The following is a 26128-nucleotide window of genomic DNA, read 5'->3' on the forward strand; positions in this document are numbered from 1 at the left end:
TGCTTGATGGCAATAATACGAGTATAAAACGAGAGTTCCATTGTTGAAAAATGTTTGTAGTTTTCAGCAATAAAAAACCACTGTAAATAGGTTCAGCGGAACTGTATTTGCTGGTTGATATATTTTATAGTTTAGTATATTTCACGGAGCCGTCTTGAGCTAGTTTTAAATTTGATCAGTATCTAACGAGAAAAACAGATTGGAAAAATGACATGCGAGTGCAACTATGTAATGAAAATCGCGAAAATGTTACCGGAATAACCGGAATCGCTTTGTTTGGCCGTCTCCTGATAATGGCTACCGATTGGAGCAGTTTTAGTGTTGATTTAGATTTTGTTTAACGTTTTTTGTTTCACCCTTTTAAGTGATTGTTTAATGTTTTAAACACACTTTACCCTATAATTCTGGAACCTGAAGTTGGATCCGGATAAAATTCAGGAATTCCGTGGTGGGACCATTGGACCTTTCATTTGAATTTAAGTTTATTAAAATCGGTCAAACCATCGCTGAGTAAAGTGAGTAAGTTCCATTTGGGAAAATATGACAACTATTTACGGTGCCTCCGGAATCGGAAACCGGGAACTATGATAGCCGGAATCAGTTTTTTTGGCCGTCTACTGGTAATGGCTATCGAATGCAATAGTTTTGAGGACAGTTTAGAAATTTTTTTACGTTTTTTGTTTCGTCCTTTTAAGTGATGATATAAAAATTTTAACACATTTTACCTTATAGTTCCGAAACCGGAAGTCGGATTCAGATGAAATTCAGAACTTTTGTATATAATCTTAAGACCTTTAATTTCAATCTAAATTTGTTAATATCGTTTGCGCGATTTTTTAGAAAAAAAAGCATACATACCCTGCTAGGGACCAAGAGACTTTGTCATGTATAAAAACACGTGCTTGAAAATTAGATTTTTATATCTGTCAGTCTGTGATTCCGGAGCCGGAAGTCGAACCCAGATAAAATTTGGTAGAATTATATGGGGTTGTAGGACCTCTCCTTTGAAGTTACGTTAGTGAAAATTGGATAAGCGGTCTCTGAGTTTTTTTTAGTCTCTTCGAAATATATCTCGAATGAATATAATTGAATGTAATTTTTATTCGGAAACTGTCAATAGTAGATTTTCTCAAGGTTTCATTGAATCAAAAGACCATCTTAACTTCACAGGCAGTATAATTCACAGTCTAAACAACGTAATGTTGTCTAAGCAGCTTCTGTCAATCTTGACTCTAAATTTATTGATGATATAGGAAATTAGGAATGCAACGCTATATAGTAATTCCTGGGTGTAATTTATCAGCAAAATGTTTACAGAGCTTTTACTCCACTTACAAAATTGCACTCAGGAAGAGCATTATTTAATCACTCATACCAGGAATCAACAGGGTTTCCTTATAATGTATATGAAACCCAGGTGATCCTTAAAGAGCTTTTTTCCAAGTTTTAGTTTATGATCTAGGCTTTTACATAACCTCAAAATATTCTATCGGTGGAAAATTGAAGAAATCTGCATAAAATGTTCAAAACGACGAATGTAACATTTCAGCTGAACCGAGAAAAGCGATATTCAACATCAATCGCACAATTTTAAATCCTATTTAAAATAAGTAATTAAAACAACTTTATCTCTTCACTAAATCGTCCAATTTGTATAAGTGCAACGTATCATAATGACTAATTCACAATTTTCAACTACAAAGATAACTTTTAGGCAAAAACGACACTTACGTCGTTTTGTAATTTGATCATGTACATTGGACAGTATGATAGGTCGTTTTTTCCTGGTTGACTTGACACATAAGTCGTTTTGCTTCTGTTAGTTACGTCGTTTTGCGAAAGTCACAGTGTGTGAAAGCCAGTTTTGCTCGAAAACATTAGTAAGAGCTAGTTTTGCATGTCAAGTGGAAAAAAATGACAGTCGACTCGTTTTTAGTGTGTTATGATAATTTTCGCTTTTGTTTGACGAAGAATTCATAACGGTTTCTACGATTGGGAACAAATCAGTTCCTTCCAAGATTAATCAGCGTATTTTTCAAAAAAACTTAATAGCAACTCGATCCCATTAAATATCTCCAACTCTACAGCAAGTCTCACTTTCATAATATCACACTAGATCTGCTTTTTCGTGAAAAACTATTTTGTCGTAAGTCTGTTTCTTAGGAAGCAATGTTTTAACATATATTATTTCCAAACCATCAGGTTAGCTAAGAACGTTCGACGAGGTTGTCGTAAAGCCATTCAACAAGCGCTTCGAAGCCAATCACACGAACTTGACGATTTCTTTGAAGTAACATTATTTTGCAGAAAAAAATCGAAAAAGAAAATCGTGTTCTTCGACGATACGTCCAGTAGTATTATGCAGAAGCGTTCATGATCTGATAGAGTATGTCAAAGCTAAGCGTAATATTGGACAAGATAGAATGAATATGGAAATTGATTAAGGAAATTCACTCAAAATATCTTTGAGCATAGAAATCGACATTTATTACATTTAACGCCTGGTATATAGGAAAGTTTTGAGAACATACATTAAATATGTACCAATCAGTTGCAACTTCATCAAATACAGGCCATTGTAGCCGGTTTGAGTCCATAGAAAAACACATTAGATACCACGAGAAAATTTAAGTGCCGTAGTACCTTATAATAATGAATTTGAGTGTTAAAATAGAATGAGTTCATATAAATTTAGGATGTTTTTTTCTGTTATACATTAAAAACCTTCCTCCATTACGTTATCGCTTGAGTCAAAGTTCCGTTTTATGAGTTTTTGATCACTGCTACCGGTCCATTCATAACCGGATATTGAACACCAAAGTGATCAAGAACATTGTTTGGTCATGTGACGTTAGGACTCGGACACATGATTTAATTGCAGACTTGTTAGATATTAAACTTTTTTGTGTAGTGATTCAAATAGGTATTTTTCAACCTATCACACTCAACAACCCGTATTTCCGGAACCGAAACTCGTTTTACAAACTGTTACATTGGAAACTAATTTCATCCTATGGCCAGTATATAGAACAGAAAGTGTCCATGTAAATCACTGGTAGTCAACGAACATCAGTGAGTCACATTTCAATACTATCAGTAGCCCGTTCACTAGGTAATACTGATGAGAAAAAAAAACAAATGGACAACTAGACCTACAGATAATAGAACTTTTTCTGCACTGATCCAAAGCAATCCTAGTACTTCTGAAACAACCGGTACGAATAATGCGACTTTTAACAATAAAACAATTGTAACACCTTAAACTTGAACACCGTGTATAAAAGGCGAAATAACAATAAAGACGAATGATATCAACTACTACACTGGCAAAGAAGTAATGGCTAAAGTGGAACTGCAAAACAATTGCCTCTTAGTCCTTACTCTATGCAAATTAAACTTTGTTGAATTGTAGAATCGCTCACATATTCGTAGGCTAGTGTTATTTGTATTGAGGTCCTGGTTGATAAGTTATGAACTGCTTACGGAGAATGGCAATAGAAATTTCTTTTGTTGGCAGTGAAGTTACTCAAAAATCATTTTAATCGAAATGTAAAATGACATTTTAGACAAGCACCAACAAACTGCAAAACTCATTATGAAGTAGTTATTTTAGCGACAACAATAAAATTCATTATGGTTCCTTAGTTCCCATTTCTATTTTGGTAAACTTTTCTAACATGATTACAACCGAATTCTAGACTGGGCAACGATTAACAACATTGACAAAAATATTGATTCAGTTTTGTATCAAAACATTTCCTTCCGATTGAAAACCCCCACATTATCGAAATGACGGAATGCGTAATGAATTCTTACTCGACTGTATGATTTTTCAGTGCTCGATCGGTTCTATGCTAGAATTTTCGCCTGAGTATGCTGCTCGATCAACCCGATTGACAGTGACATTATAAATGTCATGGAATATTCGCTCATTTTATGAATGTGTTATTGTAAAATTTAGGCGCCCTAAGCCATTTCACTACACTTCAGCTAGAGGAATGGATAATGCTGACTAAGGCAGGCCGTTTTGTTAATTTCCAGCGAATTTCAACAATTCATGTTTTCATTTGTTTTGTTTTCATTTAAATGTTTTCATTTAAAAATAAACTGAAAATCAGCACGAAAACGTTCAATATCGGAAAAGAAGAAAAAGAAGAAGACGAATTGACAATTCAGTCCGCATCTTCTCACTCAATTCCGACAGATTTCCGAATCAACCGGTTGTAGGCGAATCGGTTGTTGCACTGGAGTTGGAATTGATTCGGAATTCCACATGGAATTCCGAATGAAAATTTCTCGCCGATTCGGAATCCATTCGGATCTGATAATGTGGGACATTTCGACCAACCGAACAAACGGATGCTACTATTCATTAACGGCCCTTACACGAGCATTATTTTTGTCATTTTTAATGATGACTAAGTAATGATGTATTTCAAATTTGATAGAAATCTCGTCATTACTGCACCATTACACGTTCATTAAAATGATATTATTTTTTAGTAATGACATTTTTAATGACTCGTGTAAGGGGCGTTATTAAGAAGGCAACTAATCATTACTTGAACAAATGTTCTCAATGGACACCCGGATGCTGTGTGTCATATCGCCGTCATTCTCTCGTAGCTCCCTCCGAATTTGAATCCTAAAAATAGGCTAACGCTACAAATGACACTGCATACAAATACAGTTCCAACCAAGTTCCTTGTTTTGGTATGTTTTCACTAGATGTTGAGATCGCGTGCCAAAGGTAGACGATAGACAAAACGGCATCAGCATTCGTCACCCAAACTTAATCTCGGGTGGAAATGTTGTGTGAAAATGGGTTATACTGTAAGTTGAATTTTCTAAGAACAATATTTCTCACTTTAGCCTAGCATGTTGTGATATTCACATCAGCGAAAAATGGAGCTCTGTTCAAGTGAGGTTCATCAATTAATTGTTTCCACATTTTTGATTAACGCTAATTGAGTTGTGCAACTGGTTCGTTGTGTACCGTACTCTAGAGCATATCTCACTTGGCAAACTGTGGGTGGTAATTTTCGTCTGCTGATTGTATGAGTTTCCAGCAAGTCGAAATCGCTTTCTCACAAAGAAAATAACGGATAAGAAATGTTTCTTCATTCAGCGACTGTGTTCCAAACTCTATCCTTATTGTGAAACTTACTCATTTATCTACTTATTTATTTCCAACTTAAATATTTGATGCTCAACCAATGCAATAAATTTAGTGATGTGTTTACTCTGTCTCTGCTAAATGTGATAAATATGAAAGTTGCTGAAACATGATTATAATAAATTACGAACAAATTAAGCATATTGATGTTTAACGTACAAATTTTACAGAACGACTTTTTTTTCTTGTTTGGCCCATACTCTCATCAACTGTGTCAAATGATATATGGCTACAGCACTGCTGCATTCGAGCACATTAGTACAAGTAGATATAATTTTTGTGGAAAAATAAATTGTTGACATACAAATTCGTTAAGGTTGATTTATCAGTTTATTCGCTAGCGTTTCTTACTGTTGCTTACGGTACATCCACTAGTTGTTGTTTTGGTAATTTGATCTATTCGGTCAAAACATCGTCGCCGCGCGGAGCGGATACTTAGCAACAGTATTCGTCAAACTTTCTGTTTGCCAAAATAGATTGATTAAAAGCATCCAGATTGATTCGTGCTTTGCGTCACTGCTCAGCATCACATAACAATAGCTAAGCAGTGATGTTATGATACTTTATGTTTGAACTCTGATGATTTCTGTATTCTTATCTTTTTTCAGACTGATAGTAACATTGCATGTGAAGAAGCATCAAGGTTAACGGACGACCTACAGGATGAAGTTTCACCTGAAGATGATGATGGAATGTGTGAATACCATGATATGCCTCCTCCACCAGATGGCGGGTAAGTTGAGAATTTTAATATGCTTTAGATATAGCAAGCGAGATCGATTGTAGTCTTTTTGGTTTTTTTTATCGAACAGTTTTAAAAATTGAGCTTTTGAGTTTTCGAAATTATGGAACCTAGAAACTGAAACCTGTAAAAAATAATTTAAAAATATCATCAACGGTTAAGATAAAAGATCAGCAGGTGATGAGACCTTAAGATCTTCCATTTGAACCCAAAATCGTGAAAATCGGTTCAGCCGTCTGTTAGAAATCTGATATGATATGATATGCCTACTGTGGAGTTTTGACCAATCATTACCATTTCCGGAATGCAGACTGATGAATACATAATTTCCTTTTTCGCAGCAGTTAATAACAAAACTATACGTTCCATATACTTTAAGGCGTACGTATCTTTTACCACCACTTAGCATATGCAAACTAGAATTTAATTCGTGACATTCAAAAAGAGTGAGTTCGTCAGTAAGCTTACTGTCAATCAAGTACTGTAATTGCAGAACAAGAATCAGGTACTAACACTGACATTGTGACCTTATATGACTTAAAAAATAAACACTCCTTTGTTTAGAAACTATTTTGAAAAAAAAAACGTCTTTTGAATCATTTTTAGATAAATTATGGTTAACTATGAGCTTCCTCCAAGAATTAGAAGTTACATTAGTCATTGAAATTGGGATGATGAAAATTGGTTAACAGTGCCTTTTACCATAGACAGTGTGAACTTTATTGGAAAAGTGGCGTTATGTAATTTTAGAAATTGCTGTACATTCTGATCCCGCATTACAGAGTTGTGGAAAACTTACCAAGAGTTTTGCACCTGAACTATTTATATGGTGTCAAAATGAATACTTCATTGAACAATGCAGCTTAGAATCGAGCTGTTGGATTGATTTTTAATCATAGAATAAATATTTAATTGAAAACGACAAATCATTGCTAAATTTAATCTCTGATCAAGCCATTCTTCAAGTTACACCTATGATATGAATAGTGCATTATTAAAATCTGGTTTGTTTTAAGAGTGAGCACTTGTAAATTTAAAGGATGTTACGATCAAAAAGTGATCAGCAAAAAATGAATCATCTTTATTTCAAGTTGAATTCATAAAAATATAGCAAATCAAAAGCAAATCCAAGCAACCAGAAGTTCCACAATTACTTAAAACATCAACGTTCTTGCTACATAAAATGTACTTTTGGCAACTTGAAAGTATAGAACAAGTTCCGTGCAAATTTTATCGCTGCATAGAAGCTGTATAATGTATTCTAGAAGCTGCTTAGAAGATTGTTCTGCTGCGTCTTTTTTTCTACATTATAGATATAGGTTCCTTGGTCCATGGTTTCAGGATTCAACCGATTTCAGTCACTCTTCCAGAAGTTCTTAGTAATGAGTACTATTTACTGCCCTCGCCATAAAGATTGGTATCAACATTATTCCGATTTGCTAGTCTGGTCAGTTGATGACCAATGAGATTTACGGATTGATGAGTACGATTAGCCTTAAAATGCCCAAATGAGTTACAGAGATATTTTCGAAATTTCCTTCGCGTATCTACAAAAAAGCCGCTTTTCAAGTCGTATATCTATCTTAAGATTATATAAAAGTCGAGACATAAATCATAACTAGTATGAAACTTTTGAAATCATCGAAATTTGTATTCTTAGGATAATTCAATTACCTCCCACTTTCCAAAAATTGTTTTAACTAACAATTTATTCTCTTCACGATTTCGTTTCAGATACGGGTGGGTGATTGTGTTTGCGTCGTTTATGTGTAACATGATAGTGGACGGTATCGCGTATACCTTTGGTGTGTTTTTGAATGACTTCGCGAAATACTTTGGCGAAGGTAAGGGTACGGTTGCGTGGGTCGGTAGTTTACTTAGTGGGATGTACTTAAGCGCTGGTCCAGTGGTTTCGGCACTGGCGAACAAATATGGCTGCCGAGCAGTCTGTATAGCTGGTAGTATAATCTCCTGCGTGGCATTTGCTCTCAGTACCTTAAGCACCAACGTGACGATGATGATGCTGACTTACGGTGTCATGGGTGGCATCGGCTTCGGTTTTATCTATTTACCCGCGGTTGTCGCCGTTGGATATTATTTTGAAACTAAGCGTTCCTTGGCGACTGGTATCGCTGTGTGTGGTTCTGGATTCGGTACATTCGCATTTGCACCGCTGGCTAACATGCTGTTGGAGAATTTCGACTGGAAGAATTCCACATTAATATTAGCTGGACTAATATTAAACTGCGCAGTGTTCGGTGCTATGATGCGACCACTAACGTAAGACTTAGGATTGGTTAGTTCGGAAAGAAATAATTTTTGTTCTGTTCTATAGATACCCGAAGGAAGACAAAGTGAAACCGCTCATGCAGCGAATGTATGAAGAAAAGCGCATGCAGATGGAACGCGGTTCGATTGGTGGTTCCTATTTCATGGTGCAGTTGCCTGACGGTACAATGGAAAAAAGACTGAAAGCTTCTCTAAATGCCGATCCAGGTGTGCACTCTAGTTTAGCTTTAGATCAGTTAGCCGCACAACAAAGTGGAATGCATGCAGTGGCTACGCTGCCCACGATTGCAGAATCGAAGGTTCATGAACAAAACGGTTCCAGTAATTCTTCATCCGAATCCAGCCAAATAGAGATAAAGAAACCGCTACAGCGGAAACGTACTACTAACTCCGAGTCCGATACCAATGAATATGGCGCAAACAAATTACCACGGAATGCCTCTCAACCAGCTTTCTCTAGTCATCAGTCAGGTAAGAACGCTGTTATGCGCCATTCACGATCTTTTGAGTTATCTAATTTATCATACTTGTCATCAGGTATCCCAAAGAATGGATCGGTTCCAACATTCAACCGTGTTCGAAAGCATTCGGCAGGTGAAAGATTTAAACCATCTTTGGCTGCTATAAAAGCAAGCTCTAGAGGTGATGTTGGTAGTAACGGAGATGTACGTAAATCTATGCATTTGAAACTGTCACGCGGGTCTGTCACCAGCAGCAAAAATAATAACGCTGAAGATTTAGTTAGTAGCAGCCAAGTTTTTATTATTTATACAAATTTGAATATGTTAAATACTGTAAACATTGATATATACATACTAATTTAGCGTGGATTGGAAATTGATTATTAGTGATTCGAGTTTTCTGTCAAATGTGGTAGAATCTATTTCAACCTTTTCTATTACTACTACAGTATTGAACTATTACGTGCTACGGTTCTTATTTTCCTTATTTTCTGCTGTTGGAATTGGACATCTACCGTTACGCTGCTCCTTACTGGTAGTTGCCTTCTAGTTGTATAAGTTTCGCTTGCCTCGCATCAATTAACACTCGATAGAATTGTTTGAACCACAGCACTAGTTTTCTAATCGAACTGTATTTATTATCATCACTTTGTGGTTGATAATATGGTAGTGAATTTGCTTTCAATTAGCATATGCAAGTCAACTGGGTGTAGTTAATGAGATGTGAAAAAAAAATCTTGCAAATGTTATATCTGAACTTTCTTTTTAGCTTTTATTAGGTCCTGAATGAATAGTTAATAGAAATGATCTAATAGGTGTTCAGCGCTGTTATTTACTGTTATTTTCTCGTATACTCTGTACTCATCTTCCACTTTTACTAGAGAACAGAACAAAAATTATATTTTTGTTTATTATTTTTAAACCAGATTGTTAATAGTATGAAGTTGATTCACAAACAATCTCGATATATGATATATTTATATTTCTTCTAAATGATCATTTGGCTAAATAATACCTTTCCGTTTAGCAAAACAGCCAATCGAAAGCTGACATAACGAGTCAAATTCAGTATCAGATTCAAAAAATGGTGCGATACTTATATGACTAAAGGTGTCTTTTCGCGTACTGTTGTTTGACCAATTATTCGAATCAAAAGAGAATAATATAATAAGTCTCATTACCATATATTAAAAAGGTCGATAATCACTAACTAAAAAGTGGCATGTATGGTAATTATAAACACAATATTCAATATATTTCATTCATTTTGAGTTCGGTTTAAACGATATAGAGCCTGGTCTGGAATCGAAATATTTAAATCTTTTTGATCAAATTGATTCCACATGAAGCTGCGGAAAAAAGACAGCCAACATTTGTGTTTAAAAAAGTTCAATGAATTTATATGTTGATATAAATATTTTATAGTGCGCAATTTGGTACATCTGCTATTCAAATGAGTGAATTGATTTAAAATATTATATTCTCTAAAAAATAGACATACTGTAACCGAGGAAATGAGTACAGAGTAAACGATAATAATTCGCTTTTCCATCAAATCCATTTTCATATTGTGTAAACGAAACTTTCAGCACTAATGTTCTCGTAGGTCTTTGGTTTGTATAATGAGAAGCTTATAGAAAAATCTATATAACAGTAGCAAAGAATGCAAAGAATAGAAATAACGGAAATCGGTAATTTAATAATACAAGTTTAAAGGCACACTGCTTAAGCTCTAAGATGCCGAGGGCAGCTGTATAATAGTTTGAATAAAATGTTCGATAATCTTCACACTCATTGAACTGTACAAAGCTAAAAAGGCTCTGCACTGACGAGTCTAAGACGAAACGTAAAGATACTAAAAAATGGTTTATAGTATTCTGGTTACACAATTCAACGTGCTTCGCGATTTTTAGAAATGTTGCTAGTCAAGTCTCGGGACTCTACAAGAATGACACTTTTCATAGGGTAAAGTGTTATAATATGCCCCCCTTAAGAAAACATTGTGATATTTCTAAATGTACTGATATATTTTCTTCGAGAATGTATGTATTTCTTTGCAATACGTCTGAGGAACATAATTATCAATGATTTCGGTAGAAGTGATGAGAATTGATTGATACAAACACATATACAAACGACCACATTCTCAGTTTTTTCGCTTGCCGTTGGCATAATGCCACAGCAACCGTATAATATGCCTCACAACAAATGAGAGGTATGCCCCACAACAATGATGCAATATGCCCCTTGAAATGTCGGTATAGAAGAAAAGCAGATAAAGAAGATATTCTTTGCATCAGAAATCAATTGCATAGTCAATTAATTACAATTGGAAACCGACCTTTTTGATCCTCCCAAAGCTACTTTTTGTTTTAATAACCGTTATCAATTTTTAAAACAAGATTTTAACTCAAAGCATACTGTTGAATCGAAGGTGGGGCATAATGTCCGTCGAGTGACTGAGAAAATTCGTTTATTATAGAAATGGCATTGTTTCTCTAGATTTTTATACTGTAAATGAAGAAATTAGCAGTTAAAGTTAAGCAGCTGCTTAAAGTTAATTACTAAGTAGCAACCGACTATTAGACGTTTTACACGTTTAAAATTCTTGTTTAGTCGACTTTACATATCCAAAGTTTAAACATAATTTCACTAGATTACTATGCAAAATCAATTTGTCCGTGACTTTTCAACATGCATCTCATCTATCTCTATTAAAATTTTATACGAACATATTATAGGTTCCACATTCTATGGATTTATAGGAGAGATTTATGCATTTATTTGTTGATAACACTGTTTGCAATAAAAACGACTGATTAAGATCTTTACAAATATAATCGATATAGCGATATAACCACGAAAATTTCAACGGACACATTCCTGAATTTAGGCATACGTTTGCTAAGTAGCTAGCTCCTTTAATTTGTAGTAAATCAGCTCGTTCCATTGTTGTTAAAACACATAGGGTAAAACCACCCAACAGTGAGAGTTTCACTAAATAAACTGAAATGATTTAACCTGAAATTGAGTCGATACCGCTCATCATCTGAGTAATTATAACTTATGCAGTTTTAACTACCCTTTCGGTATATTTTTGCAAGTGTCTTGTGGAATCTACTTTGAGCCACTTTATCTTATATAAGGTTATTGAATGGAGTCCTGAAGTAAGGATGAAAGTACTTGAAATGGGTTAGTTTTCCGGTTCCGTCCATCTGAAAAAAAAAACAAATGGTTTAAACATGAGTTTAATCGATTGTTAAAATGTGTCATTTTTGTTGGTCCCAGAAGACGCAAGTTACGCGAGTTCCAGATTTTTTTCAAACTATGTAGATCATAGATTCAACTAATCAAAAATACTAGATTTCATTTTCATTCATTTGTGCAGCTTGACATTTAAGAACATAGATTACCCAATAGAATTTAGCACAAAACATGATTCTCTCAAATAAACACATTTCATCCATTTAGTCCTCGATGCTCGTTTACTAGGAATCCTAATCACGCATGTTGCTTGCAATGCACTATTTCTTCATATCATTTTTGGACTTTTGGTTTTGAATTAAGCAAGATAGTTTTCCTCATATTTTTTTCGCCTCTTTTTATTTTTTGTGTGATTTTTTTTCTAGGATGATACTAGTATGTTTACCTCTAAAGCCTCGTTGAAAGTAGATCGACCTACGATGGTTCGCCCTTTGTCTCGTAAAGACATTTTCTACTCAGGATCCGTCACCAATCTAAAAGAGTTCCAGTCACAGAAATCTCTCACCAATTATCGTAATTCGGTGGTTTCGTTAACTAAATTCGAACGTGAGCATCGAAGCGATGTTAGAATGGATGTTGAGAAAGGAGCTGAACGTAAGTGAATGAAGTGATGATTTTTTTTCACTAACAAAATACTTTTTCACATAGAATATGATCTTTGTCCATGTTTGGTGCTTCCGGAGTCATTCAAAAATGCCTTAGGGGCGATGATGGACATGAGTTTGCTCAAAGATCCAGTATTCATGATGATCGGAATTTCCAATGTCTTCGGCATGGCTGGATTATATGTGCCATTTGTGTATTTAGTAGATGCAGCAGTTTCGAATGTAGGTTAAAATCAAGTTTTTAGAAATCGAAATAATGTTTTCTTTTTTTAATTTTTGAACATACTTTTAGGGAATCGAACAAAACTCCGCCTCATTTCTCATCTCCATTATTGGTATAACAAATACCGTTGGTAGAATAGTATGTGGATATATAGCAGATTTTCCGAAAGTAGATGCCCTGTTTCTAAATAATATCTGTCTTGTAATCTCTACGTTTGCCGTTGCGTTGACTCCATTTTGCCATAGTTACGCTTCGTATGTCGCAATGGCTATCGGTTTTGGAATAGCAGTCGGTAAGTCATGTTGAAATAGAGTGAAGCTCATTAAATTGTATGCTATCTCTTTCAACAGCTGGATACATCTCGCTGACGTCAATTATTCTAGTGGATCTTCTGGGACTGGATAAATTAACGAATGCATTTGGTTTACTGATTCTGTTCAGAGGAGCAGCTACGATTGTTGGATCTCCGTTGGCAGGTGCATTATACGATGCTACGCAGGAATACTCATTGCCATTTTTCGTTGCTGGTGGGCTTTTTGGTCTTTCAGCGATTTTCAGTTTTGCTGCACCTGCCATGAAGAGGTAACTGAATTCGATCATTTATGTAATTTCAAACATAATTTTGTATCTCAAACTATTTGTTCAATTGTGGATGTGTAAACAAACGAACTGATTCACGAATTAATTACTTGATCCACCTGACAGTGAGACTGAACCATTTTATCTTTATCTTCTAGACTCCTAGACTCACAAAGCACTCGACAGATTTTTTCAAAATTTCATTTGAAAATACACCTATTTTCAAACAAAAATTGAAGGCATCTATCGATTTCATAGTCGTATCATATTACACTACACATAAGTCATCAAATGTTTTCCAACGACGCATACTAGGAAAGGAACGAACGTATTCAAAATCGATACAAAGTTCACCCCAATATTAATGGATTAACATAATCATTGCATTTACCTCAGAATGGTTTTGACTGAAAGGTTAAGTTCCAATACGGATGTTTTTTCTCAATTATGTTATCAAAACCACTCGAAATAATGTGCGTTGAGTTATTTTTTGATCTTGAAACTGTAAAAATGTGAAAACCCTGCAAATTGTTACATTCGTTGAAACTTAAATAACACGCTTTTCAATAAGTCCCTACTCCCTAGCCTGACATACTGATGGCGTCACTAACATGAAATCCCTCTAGCGTCCTATAGAGAGATGTCATTTGTCAAAATTTAATTCATGTATTGATTATTGAGCTTCCAGTGACATTACTTTTGGAGATTTGAAAACAAAATGAAAAATAATTTGAAAATAATTTTGTGTGTGGATGATAATTTGCTTTTTAATAAAAAACATACTGCTCAAAGTAATGGCTTGAAAAGCAAGTCACTCTGAGCAAAGCGAGTGGCATTATTTTCACATTTTTGGTGCATATCGCCCTGTAATTCAAGAACCGGATGTCGGATTCAAATGAAACTTAAGAACTTTATGTGGGACCATTTAAACCTTTTATTTTAATCAAAGTTTGTGAAAATCGGTTTAGCCATCTCCGAAAAAAGTGAGTGACAATATTTGTCACACATACAGACATTTGCTCAGTTCGTCGAGCTGAATCGATAGGTATATGATATTCGGCCATCCGGGCCTCGGTTCAAAAGTCGGTTTTCAAAGTGATTATATAACATTCATTTTTGTATATTCTGTACACGATCTCACAACTATTTCAGGTTTGTTTGTAGCAGTACATCACTTTTATTCAAAGTAAGATAGTTGACTATTTGAGACGATATGATCAATATCGCGATAACCTACACAAGCACAGCAATTAGTCTTGAAAAGTCCAATACGAAGGAGATGTCAGTTTGCAAGTGTCCTTTTGTCAAGTATCCCATTGCCTGGAATGAAGCAATGAGCTGGGACCCAGACTATAGTGATTTGGTAATTGTTATTCAATATGTCGTTCAGATACTGTCTAATTTTGCCAAAGAAAAACGGTTCATTCTTGCCAGCCTTGAGTGAATGGCTTCAATTGCGCTCAGACTATCTGTGCAGAGGAAATAATGAACTGCTGCCAACTCTGCTATATAAACAGATGAATGTTCCTGAAGCCTAAATGAAGCCGGGAAATTACTGTTAAACATAACAAAACCAGTGGACTCTTCAATTCGTGAACCGTCCGTGTAAAATATTTTCTCTGGGTCAACATGCCTGAACTTACTTGAAAATATTTTTGAGATTTCCAACGAACGTAGGTGATCCGGGATTTCATGCACTCCGCGCTGGATGGATGTGTCGGAATAAGTAAGTTGAGTTAGGGACATTAAGGTTGCTGTCAAGATCAGTGCGGTAAAATTTCATTTTCAATCGAATAATATAAGATGAAAATGAAATTTATGGCCACTGACCGTCAGCATATCCCTACTAATTCATTTGACTTTTGCTGTCATTTTCAAGTGAAGCTCCCGGAATTCATCGTCAGTTGAATAATCGTACCTAGTCATTTGACGTTTTGCTTGCACAGTTTCGAGTGCCAAGTAGTGTAGCTCCTTTATTGCCTTCGCTCTTGGTAGTAAGCAAGTTCGAACGAATAGAATTATAAATGGAGTGAAGTATTAAAAATGAAAACTGAAGGAGGAAACAATTTATTTATGTGTATTCTGTGATTGATATCTCAGCTATCTGGTTTGTTTTTCATCTGTTATCTTGAACCAATTCGAATGTTTACATAAACCTCATTTGAAGGCCGCTCTCACACTATTGAAAGAGATATTTTGTTACTTCAAGAGATCAACTGACGATGGTTAAACTGAGCCTCGATTGAAGAGAAACGAGTGATGAACTGAATGCTGCTCGTTCGGGCCGTCAGCAAACATTGTGTGTGTCAGAGAGTGAAGTTTACTGCATTAGAGAGATCGTCAATGTGTTCCACATTCAGTTTCAATTGAATTGAATGAAGTTTTACTGCACTGGTCAAGATATGTGAAGGGTTGATTTCCTGTGGAATCATTAATCAGAATTAATTGGCTCAAGTGGCACGTTTCCCTAGTTATTTGGAGATTTGTGCCTTGCTACTTATTTATAACCAAACTCACTCTCATTTCCCACGTTTCGATTCCTCATTCGTCTGACCGTGTTTCAAAGAGTGCTCATTAAGGTTTCTCTAGACAAGCCTTTGACAAAATGTATCCAATAGCTCCAACTGAAGTAGCACCGCTACTGCTAATTAATATGATGATTGGTAAATTATCGCTACTGTGTAAATCAGGTAATATTTTCTCTCTCCACAATAAATACATTTTTCAATGTCTTTAATGTATAGATTATCTGAATACATTTAGACCTTCACATCTGATACATTTCTACTAAGTAGCTGTGTACCCGATTTTTTTACAGTCCGTGCAATTCATAATATGCGGAACGAAAAACCGAACAGGAATCGGTGTAGGACTTTTATCGGTGTAGACATGATTAGACTACGCAAATCCGGCGAATGTCATACGAAACGAATCTGAAGTATGATAAGTCTTGTTTCCATGTTTAATAGCTACTGATTACAATTCTCGGTTGGTTTTTCATTAGGGCGTATAAGCAAGTGACAGTTTCTCTTTAATCACTCTCTCTTTTGATTATTGTGATGTGATTATAAAGATTTTCTTTGATATCACTATTCTGTTTGAAAGTCGAAAGTTTCGGGTATCGTTTCATGCGAAGTGTTGAGTGATAAACGTGGAAATCGCTTGGTAACTAATAGAAGAGAAAGTAAACAAAGAGAAACTGCCACTTGCTTATACGCCCTTTTGAAAAATTAACCGAGAATTGTTTGCACTCGAGCATAGAGTTTTTGAAACGACTTACTCCATTCTTAAGTAAGTCATCAACTGTCAAACTCGGTTCAGTGACAACACCGTCAATTTCCACATCTGTATGGAATGTAAACTCGATATTTTAGAACGAATAATTCACAGGTTACAGTTTGGTTAGCCTGCTTTAAATAGTTGACAACAACTCGAATTTTATCTTTATTAACTTTTGAGATTTCTACGAGTTCTGAAAATCGTGATGTCGAATCTTTTGTAATTTCCATCAAATTCAATGACTTTAATAGACACTGAAAATAGACTACCCATGGCACAGAAGTACCATCTGTATAATTCATTGCTCTGGGAGTATTAAAGCTCTTGCTAGTATCCGAAATCGAATTCGAATGATCTTCCATGAGATCACCCAATACATTAACTTATTTTCAATAATATTAGAATAGTTAAATTTTAGTTTTAGTAAATATAATAAAATTAAATTAAATTAAATCTACCTTGTTGCTGTTGTCTCTGTTGCTCTACAGTGTTGAAAACCGAAGAGCTTGGTATGCGTTGCCACAGCCATAGGTACTCGCCGTGAAGTTCACCCCAACGATTTCCAATTTGCCGTCTTCTGGTATCGCTTTCTGCTATCTCCGTTGCTCTGACGTCGTGGTCTTCACTGAACTTGGCGTGTAATGTCTGTACCTGACCGTAGGCTTATCAAATAATCTAATAGTAGCTTTTTGTTATTATGTCGTATATTTATACCCGGCTTTAACCAAGTTACGGTCGCTCGCCGGGTAAACCTAATAGTAGCTTTCAAACGAGTCTAGGCCTTTCGAAATCATTTTTTTTATCTCCGAGAAATTTTGGTACATTAAAAAACTGGGATTTGTCGGTTGCGTCACATATGAGATCACATCTCTCGAACCGGAAATGTTCGCCAGAACCCTTCCATAATTTAATTGACATTGTTAGCATTTAAACAGACCCTGTCAGCTTGGAGCGATCTCAATCTTCAGTTCAGCAACGCCATCGCACGGCGTCTCATTCAACATGTCATGTCAATTGTATGGGTGCACAGCCCTGCTATTTTGGCGCGCACGAATTTGACATTTCTCTCCTCTACTTCTATGTATGAGATTCGATGCGGACTCACCTGAGGGCGACATGCTCGCAAAAAAGGATGTTGCCAATGATTTGTTCAGGAAATGTGAGAGCTGGATATCTTGTTAATATGATGTCTTTGATTTAAATAAACCTAAGTTTATCAAAATTCACACAGTAATTTTCCAGAAAATTTATCCGATGAAAAATGTACGGTTATTCAGTTACGTCATTTATACTATGATATCTTCAGAAGCGGAAGTGACAACCATTTGAATTTCGAAATTCATCCAAAATTCAATAATAGCTATCAAACGAGACATGATAAAATCAACTAAGCCATCTCTGTCGTGACACCGAAATAATATTCGCATCACTTTTCGCTTGAATGAATGAAAACATGTGATCAGCAAAGTACTGTACTTTTGGGTTATGTGCTTGGGTTGGGAATAAATCGACAACCAATGTTTGATCTGACCATCCTTGAAAATCAATAACTCTACCAATGTTGTTATAAACAAAAATACCGCGAATAAAAGAATGATATGTTGATTTATTGTTGCGACAACAAACGAAAAAAAAAAAAACATTTTGAACTCTTGTTCTAATACTTTCTAACTAAACTGTAAATCAGTATTTTATTTCACAAATAAAGGACAAATATAAACATGTTTTTATTTTTCATACTCCATATAGATACCGCAAACAGGAAGAAACGCCCGTGCATGTTGAAGTACTGACACCGATCAATGAGGAACCATCGGAAGATCTTGCCGATGATGACCAGCCCATAACCATGGTACCAAAGATAGTTCAAACCGCTCCAAGTCCATCCACGGAACAGCCGATTAATTCCGAATTTGCATCCGATGATTCTAAACCGAAACAGGCAATCAATGGTAATACCAACGACACTAGTAAGGAAATCAGCCAAATTGAATCTGTGCTATAATCATATTCGGTATCATAGTTTTGGGCGTCCAATCATCTCAACCAAGATATAAATTTGTTTTGTGCGCCCGTATGCCCGAAATTGGACATTTAATGTTTAAGTCGAACGTGTTTTAATTATATTATTTTTAATTGAAACAAAAATGTGTCATACTGCAAAAAAAACATCTGTGAGAATATTAACTCGAGTATGCGCGAGCTAGAAGCGGTGAATGTGAAAATAAGCGTGATGTGTCAATCTGATATGCGTATATATATAATTTTTTATGCGTTATGTACTTTTTCAATTGTCTAGGTTTCGTAAAATAAGTGAAAATTCATTATGAAAACATGCAAAGCAAGTTTATATAATTTTATTCAAGTTTTTATCCATTCGAAAATAATCCGACGGAACGAACTGTAGTTAGATGGTAGGCAAGATAGAGCAAAGATGCAACATGAGTATTAGTTGGTTTTAAGAGAATATAACGAGTCAAAAAGCAGAGATTGAATGGTATTCCATCTACACTACAGAGAATTACTATATGTTTGGACATTGTTTTGTATTCAATTGTATAAAAAATAGGCACAACATATTGATACAGTAATTACTAAACAAGATGACAAAAAACTTCGGCTGCCAACGCAAACACCACAGCATTTGCTTTTAATGTTTAGAAAAAAGCACAGTAATCATTTTGTTCGTTTTTATAAAAGGAATGAAAAAAACGAAAGATCGAATGGAAAGAAGAAAGGCAAAACATTTGGAGCTTCTTCAGTTTAGTATTCACTTTGACAATAATACATGCAAAAACCAAAAATTTGTACATCTCTGTAGTGCGACTATTTATTTGATGGTACGGTGAATAACAGGTTACAGTATCTATTATTGCTGAGATATGTTTAGAAAGCGTTGTGTAATCAAAATGCGAAATAATGACATCGAGGTAGAGTTTAGTGTTGAGTCGTATGTTTCAAAGACTATTTTTGCTTTATTTCTATAGGATATTTGAATCAATGTAAAATCGTTTTGATATTAGCATAATTCATCGAACAACAAAAACAATTTATCCTGACAGTAGGAAGGTAGGATGCTGCAACAAATTTAAACTAATAGCTAGTATTGCTAACGAACATAATTCGCCAACCACTGCTGAAATCATGTGATCGTCGTGCGTGCCACTTTTTGCATCAATTTATACAAAACTATCAATATGTTAGTCTTTTCATATTATTTTTTTACTTTTGATGGTCATTGGAAACATATCAAAAAGTTTTTCATATTTCTCGTCTTATAGTATGCATCCAAAAGGTAGTTCGGCACACGTAAAATAGACGTAACAATAACTTCAAGCACATTTACTAATATTTGAGTATTATCGGATGCTGCACGGCGAATAATATGATTATCAGCTGTAGTTACTACTTTTTGAACTAACGCCATAAAAACCTGAAGGAAACTCTAGAGAAAAAGAACACAAACCGTTTGTTGGAAAAAATAAAAAAAACACACACAAAAATATAACTAACGGCTTTTCTGTTATCAACATCACAAAAATTCCTTGTTGTAAACATCTATCAACGTGGTCGTCAAAAGGTAAGATAACTAACTGCACAAAAAATTTATATCCCATGCCATCTCATGCACCTCGCATGTCTTTAATGACATGTGATCATTAGATTGACACTACAGGGTCCGCCATCTAATATTTTTTTAACTAGCGGTTATTTCGACATTGGTAACTTAAATGTCACTTCTGATTTGAGAAAAACTTAGTTTTATCCTTCCGCTGAACGAAAACGGTTGTGTATACGCTTGAGGAACGCGTGAAAATAGTGCAGTTTTACTTTGAAAATCATGGTAATGTTGCGGAATGTGTGCGAAAATTATCTCAAAGAAAATTTTCATCTCGGCGGGTATGTTAATAAGCAAAATTGTCGCATCTGGGGGACGGAAAACCCGCACGTTATCATGGAGAAACCGATGCATCCTCAGAGAGTGACGGTTGGGTGTGGATTTTGGTCTGGTGGCATCATTGGGCCATTTTTCCTCGAAATGAGGCAGGAGTCGCCGCCACGGTCAATGACGAGCGCTACCGCGCCATGATTAGCGATTGGTTCTTCCCGTTACTAGAAGAGGAAGACTTGGACACCATTCGGTTCCAACAAGACGGCGCTCCGTGCCACACAGCCAACGCTACGATCAATCTACTGAGCACAGTCTTCGAAGATCGAATTATCAATCGAAATTCGGATGTCGTTTGGCCGCCTCGGAGCTGTTATTTGACGTCGTTAGACTATTATCTTTGGGGGGCTGTCAAAGATAAGTGTTATGTGGACAAGCCAGAGACAATTCAAGCCTTGAAGGATAACATTCGTGCAGCCATAGCTGAAATAAAGCTGCATACAATCGAAAATGTACTAAAAAACTGGACCGACCGTATGGCGAACTGCAAGGCCAGCCGAGGCAGCCATTTGAATGAAATTATATTCCACAATTCACCGGAAGAATTGCACTTTAATATGAAAAAATAAATTTTGAAATCGGATGAACCGCTTGTGTTTTATTGCATGTTTAAAAAAAAGTTACATGGCGGAGCCTGTGTAGTCTTTTGCGAATTAGTTTGACGTTGTAGCTCATCTGGCATTTCGTCTTGCCAGTGTATTGCTGAAGTGTATTTCAGTAATTTGTTTACGTCCGTATAGACCATTCGACGAACACATAGACCCAGGTCAACGAGATCGGACAATGTGTGTGTGTGCACCTTTCGAAAAAAATTCTCTCAGCTCAATCTTCTCAGAATTGGCTTAACCAATTTTAACAAAAATTACGAAACTCTTCTTATTTATACCAGGGCCGTACTCAGGATTTCATTTCGGGAGAAGCCCAAAGATTAGAAAATAATGTTACTGAAGATTGCATAGGTTCAATGCATAGGGCGCTGGTCTTACAAGCCAGTTGTCGTATGTTCGAGCCCCGACCTGGAAGGATTCTTAGTGTCAGTAGGATCCATAGTACTAGCCATGCAATGATTCTGTACACTAAGAATCGGTTGCGAAGTCTGTTGAAACAGAAAGGCCAAATTCCACAAAAGGAATGTAATGTCAGGACTTTGCTTTACTTTTGATTTCGGGAGGGGCCAGGGCCCCTTGGGCCCCCCCTCTGGGTACGTGACTGATTTGAACTTTACAATGTTGGTTGTGAAAAAATTCTGAAATTTTTACCGACATACTAAATAACAGAAAACAAATCAGAGTGTTTTCATTTTTCGAGTTTATTTTTAATAATTTATTTCCCGCTTCAGTCATGGACTTCTTCAGGCTACTTGGTACAGCGTGAAAGAAATTCGCCTTTCGTTAGGCAACTCACAGCAAATAATATTCCCATCACGGTTATTAACGGTTATTAAATGAGTAAACCCAAAAAGTACACGGAAAGTAATTTACTGATCGAATTTCAATTGCAATGAAAGTAAAGTTTCTGTGGGCTAGGGTGTTTTCTTTTGGTGAATCACATCAAATAATCCAATCTATTTTTTCTTATTATTAAGTTTACTGGTTTATCCATTCGAGTAATAAGTACAATTGACTGAAGAACTAGTTAAAATCACAGCCATTCAAGAATTCGCTGAGAAAAATATCATTATCTAAACTCATAACTTTTGAATGACTCCTCAGTGCGGTATGTGCTCGTAATACTATATACAGAAAATGGACATACCGAGACGTTATCTGTGAAAATTCGTACTCATTCAAAATCTCCTTCGAATAAGAGTTCTCAGATCTACCAACATAACCGATGACATTAGAGAGTTTTTTGTTTGTAGTTCATACTAGTGATACCACACTCAATAAATGGGATCATTGAGATTAACTATGAGGAAGTACTAGTTTATCCAAATATTACCTGCAGTATAGACCTTTAGATCTACCAGCGTAACCAAGTGCATTAACAAAATTCTTGAACATGGTCCTAGCTCTTGATATTACCTGTAATTGTGAATGTTCTAGGTCATTAAAAATCTACCTAGAATGCAGGCCTTAAGATCTACCAGACATACTGTGCAAGGGATATACAATTAAGTAAAGGAATACAAAATTCATGATACTTACGATACATGTAATAAATCGTCTTTTTACGGTTGTTCAAGGTCATCCAAAACTCCCTGAAGTTCAGGCTTTAAGAACTACCAGCATAACCAAGGACACTAACGAAATTATGGTTCATGGTTTATGTTCGTTATAGCACATGTAAAAATCTACCAGCGTAATCGAAGACAAAAGCTATCCTTATACGCGATCCATAATCGAAACGTCATGTACCATTGTTTAAAATTCAGAGCTATGCAGCGATGCTTGTACAAATTGATGGGCCCGGGGTAAGATTTATTTGTGTGCCCCTAGCTAACTTAATGATCTTTTTTGTTACTCGGTGGACTCCGTCAAGGCCCCCGTGTGCCCGGGAACACGAGTCCATCTCTGAGAAAATCGAGATAGATTATTTGACACACATATTCATACACACACAAACATTGTTCAGTTTGATGAAGAACTGATCCGAATGGTATATGGAATTTTTGCTAGTCGATTTTCAAGTCATACTATAAGTAAAAATCATTTTTATCCGAAAAATTTGAGCTAACACAATATTTGATTTAATTTACGCGATATTCAATTGATGTACCACTGACTCTGCGCAAAAATGAAAGTTCTAGTGAAAAATGAAAATTGGATGAATGAGGATACCACATTGTACATTTTTTTAAAATTTAATCATCTAATTTAATTTAATTCATTTTCTGCTTAAGCTCTAAAAGTCGAAGCCCCATTTGTACATGTTTTCCATATGTTACATAAATTCTGACCCTCAGACATCCATGATAAGTAAAATATATATGATAATTAAATAAGCTTAATACGACACATTCCCGTAATTACTTAAATTTCATATGTTCTGTAATCGAAAAAATCATCATTTAATTAGAATAGCGTTTTATATCAGGAAATTGTTCGATAGCCTTCAGCCGAGACGACAAAGAGAATTTTTCGCGTACAAAATATTGTGATGAAAAAATGATAATTTTTTTTGTTCAAATTTTAAAAATACCAAAAGAAATATATAGATTCGTATTTCTGAAAGTTATTATAGAATCACTTCCGAAATTTTTCCATCGAAACCATACCATCCTTGAACAAATAATCATACTTGAATGAAGCTTTGACATATCACAAACAATAATATTATTGTATGAAGATTATGAAAAATGTTTTATTTTTCATATTCATTCCAGGCATTCGTAAATGATACACAAAAATTCTTTGAGAAGGTGAACCGCTCACATAGAGGCCACACTTCACAGACCGAAATGTGCAGAGATACCAGTGGTAACCTTCTTTCGAACGAATATGAGGTGATCGACAGGTGCAAGCAGTACTACGACGAGCTCTAAATGACGAAGCGCAAGATACAGAGAACGGTTCAGGAATCAATCTGAGTGAACGTTTAGTCGACGACAGGTTCCCAGCACCTGATTTGTTGTAGATAAGTGAAAAGATCGGTAAGCTAAGGAACAACAAAGCCGCGGTTAATGACCAATAGCCATGCGAGCTGCTCAAACATGGAGAAGAGCACTGGCTTGGGCGCTGCACTGATTTTGGGATGAGGAGATTCTACCGCATGAATGGATGAAAGGAGTGGTACGTCGCATCTTTAAAAAGGGTGATAAGCTTGACTGTTGCAACTACCGAGCAATCACATTGCTGAACACCGCTTACAAGGTACCCTTCCGAATCCTTTACCGTTGTTTAGTACCAATAGCTAAGGAATTCGTAAGGCCGTAATAAGCGCTATTTACTGAGGCTCGTGTCACTATGTATCACATATTTGTGATAAGACAAGTATTTCAGAAGTGTCGTGAATACAATGTACCCATGCATCACCTATGCGTTGACTTCAAAGTGGCATACGACACAATCGATCGAGAACAGCTATGGTAGATTACGCACGAATACAGTTTTCCGGATAAACTGACGAGATTTGTCAAAGCATCGATGAATAGAGTGATGTGCTACGTCCGAGTATCTGGGATGCCCTCGAGTCCCTTCGAATCTCGGAGAGGGCTACAGCAACATGATGGACTGTCTTATCTCTTGTTTAATATTGCTTTGGAAGGTATAATTCTAAGAGCAAGATTGACACGAGTGGTATGATCTTCTGAAAGTCCGTACATTTTTTTGGCTTCGCTGACGACGTTGATATTGTGACACGTAACTTTGAGATGATGATAGAAACATACATCGGACTGAAAGCTGAAGCTACGGGTATCGGACTGATTATGAATTAGGAAGAGGCTCTAAAGGAGAAGCCCTACGTCTTCTACCACGAATATTAATAGACGGTTACGATATCGAAGTGGCCGACGAATTCGTGTATTTGGACTCACTAGTGACCGCCGTCATCGGTGCAGTGCTTAGTTAATCTAAGCACTTTTTTTATCAAGCGATTTGCTATTATAAATTAGATTAAATAAAAAAACATTTATTTTGTACTTGATCTTATAACTATTTCAGGTTTGTTTGCATCAGTTCATCACTTTTTTCAATGGCTATTGGTTGAACTTATGGAAGAGGAGGAAGGCTAACATAACATAAAAATAAATTGAAACTCCAATGGTCTTAATGGAATGGTAAAGAAGTTTCATGTAAGGAAGGTCACGGATAAATTGGCAAGCAAGAATGTCGCGAACTGGGAAATTGGATTGTCTACCTTGGGTACGCAAGGGATTTATTAGCTGAGATCTGACATCACGATGCTCCACGCATGTCCAAACGACATGATCAATATCCCGATAACCTTCGCCACAAGCACAATGATTAGTCTCGGATAGTCCAATTCGAAGGAAATGTACTAGTAGTGATTGGACATCACACGAAAGAAGTCCCTACTCACATCCAGCCCCAGAACCATGCCTTTGTCGATATTTTAGGAATAATTGAGTGCATCCACCGACCCAGAACATCTGTATCCCAAGAAGCTAGCTAGCTGGCAAGCGGTCTTTGGCGAGACGCGCTATAGAATTCGTTGAAAGTAATCGGTCGTTCATAAATGTCACCCTCAATAGCACAACGTTTGGTTAAAATATCGGCTCTTTCATTGCCCGGAATGGAGCAATGAGCCGGAACCCAGACTATAGTGATTTGATGATTATTATCTAATATATCATTCAGCAATTGTTTTAATTTGTCCAAGAAAAACTGTTCATTCCTGCCAGTCATGTTTGAGCGAATGGCTTCAATTGCACTCAGACAGAAGAGAAAATATTGGTGTGACGATTGCACTCAAGCTATAATGAACTGCTGTCAACTCTGCTATATAAACACATACAGGTTCTTGAAGCCTAAATGAAGCCGAAACATTATTGCTGAACATACCCAGTAGCCTTTTGAATTCGTGGTCGATCCTTGTAAAACCATTTTCTCAGAGTCAATTCTGTCCCCTTGCACAAATTAGGTTAACCCCTAAATAAC

General features: G+C 36.0%; 1 protein-coding gene across 8 annotated transcripts in view; it reads left to right on the forward strand.

Moving 5' to 3' along the window:
• The window catches only part of LOC131432685 (monocarboxylate transporter 2), a 60204-nt gene extending 40078 nt beyond the window's left edge, over nucleotides 1-20126 (forward strand). For 7 of the 8 annotated variants that reach the window (XM_058599114.1, XM_058599118.1, XM_058599116.1 and 4 more), the window contains 9 exons: nucleotides 5785-5909; nucleotides 7653-8198; nucleotides 8254-8678; nucleotides 8745-8947; nucleotides 12298-12526; nucleotides 12581-12759; nucleotides 12830-13052; nucleotides 13111-13342; nucleotides 18368-20126. In XM_058599114.1, the coding sequence (XP_058455097.1) occupies nucleotides 5785-5909; nucleotides 7653-8198; nucleotides 8254-8678; nucleotides 8745-8947; nucleotides 12298-12526; nucleotides 12581-12759; nucleotides 12830-13052; nucleotides 13111-13342; nucleotides 18368-18623 (2418 nt within the window). In that variant the 3' untranslated portion in view covers nucleotides 18624-20126. The remainder of the gene's footprint in view (nucleotides 1-5784; nucleotides 5910-7652; nucleotides 8199-8253; nucleotides 8679-8744; nucleotides 8948-12297; nucleotides 12527-12580; nucleotides 12760-12829; nucleotides 13053-13110; nucleotides 13343-18367) is intronic. The other variant, XM_058599120.1, reaches the window with a different exon arrangement.
• The last annotated feature ends 6002 nt before the right edge of the window (nucleotides 20127-26128 follow it).

Source organism: Malaya genurostris, chromosome 2 (genome assembly GCF_030247185.1).
Source record: "Malaya genurostris strain Urasoe2022 chromosome 2, Malgen_1.1, whole genome shotgun sequence".
Taxonomy (NCBI): Eukaryota; Metazoa; Arthropoda; class Insecta; order Diptera; family Culicidae; genus Malaya; species Malaya genurostris.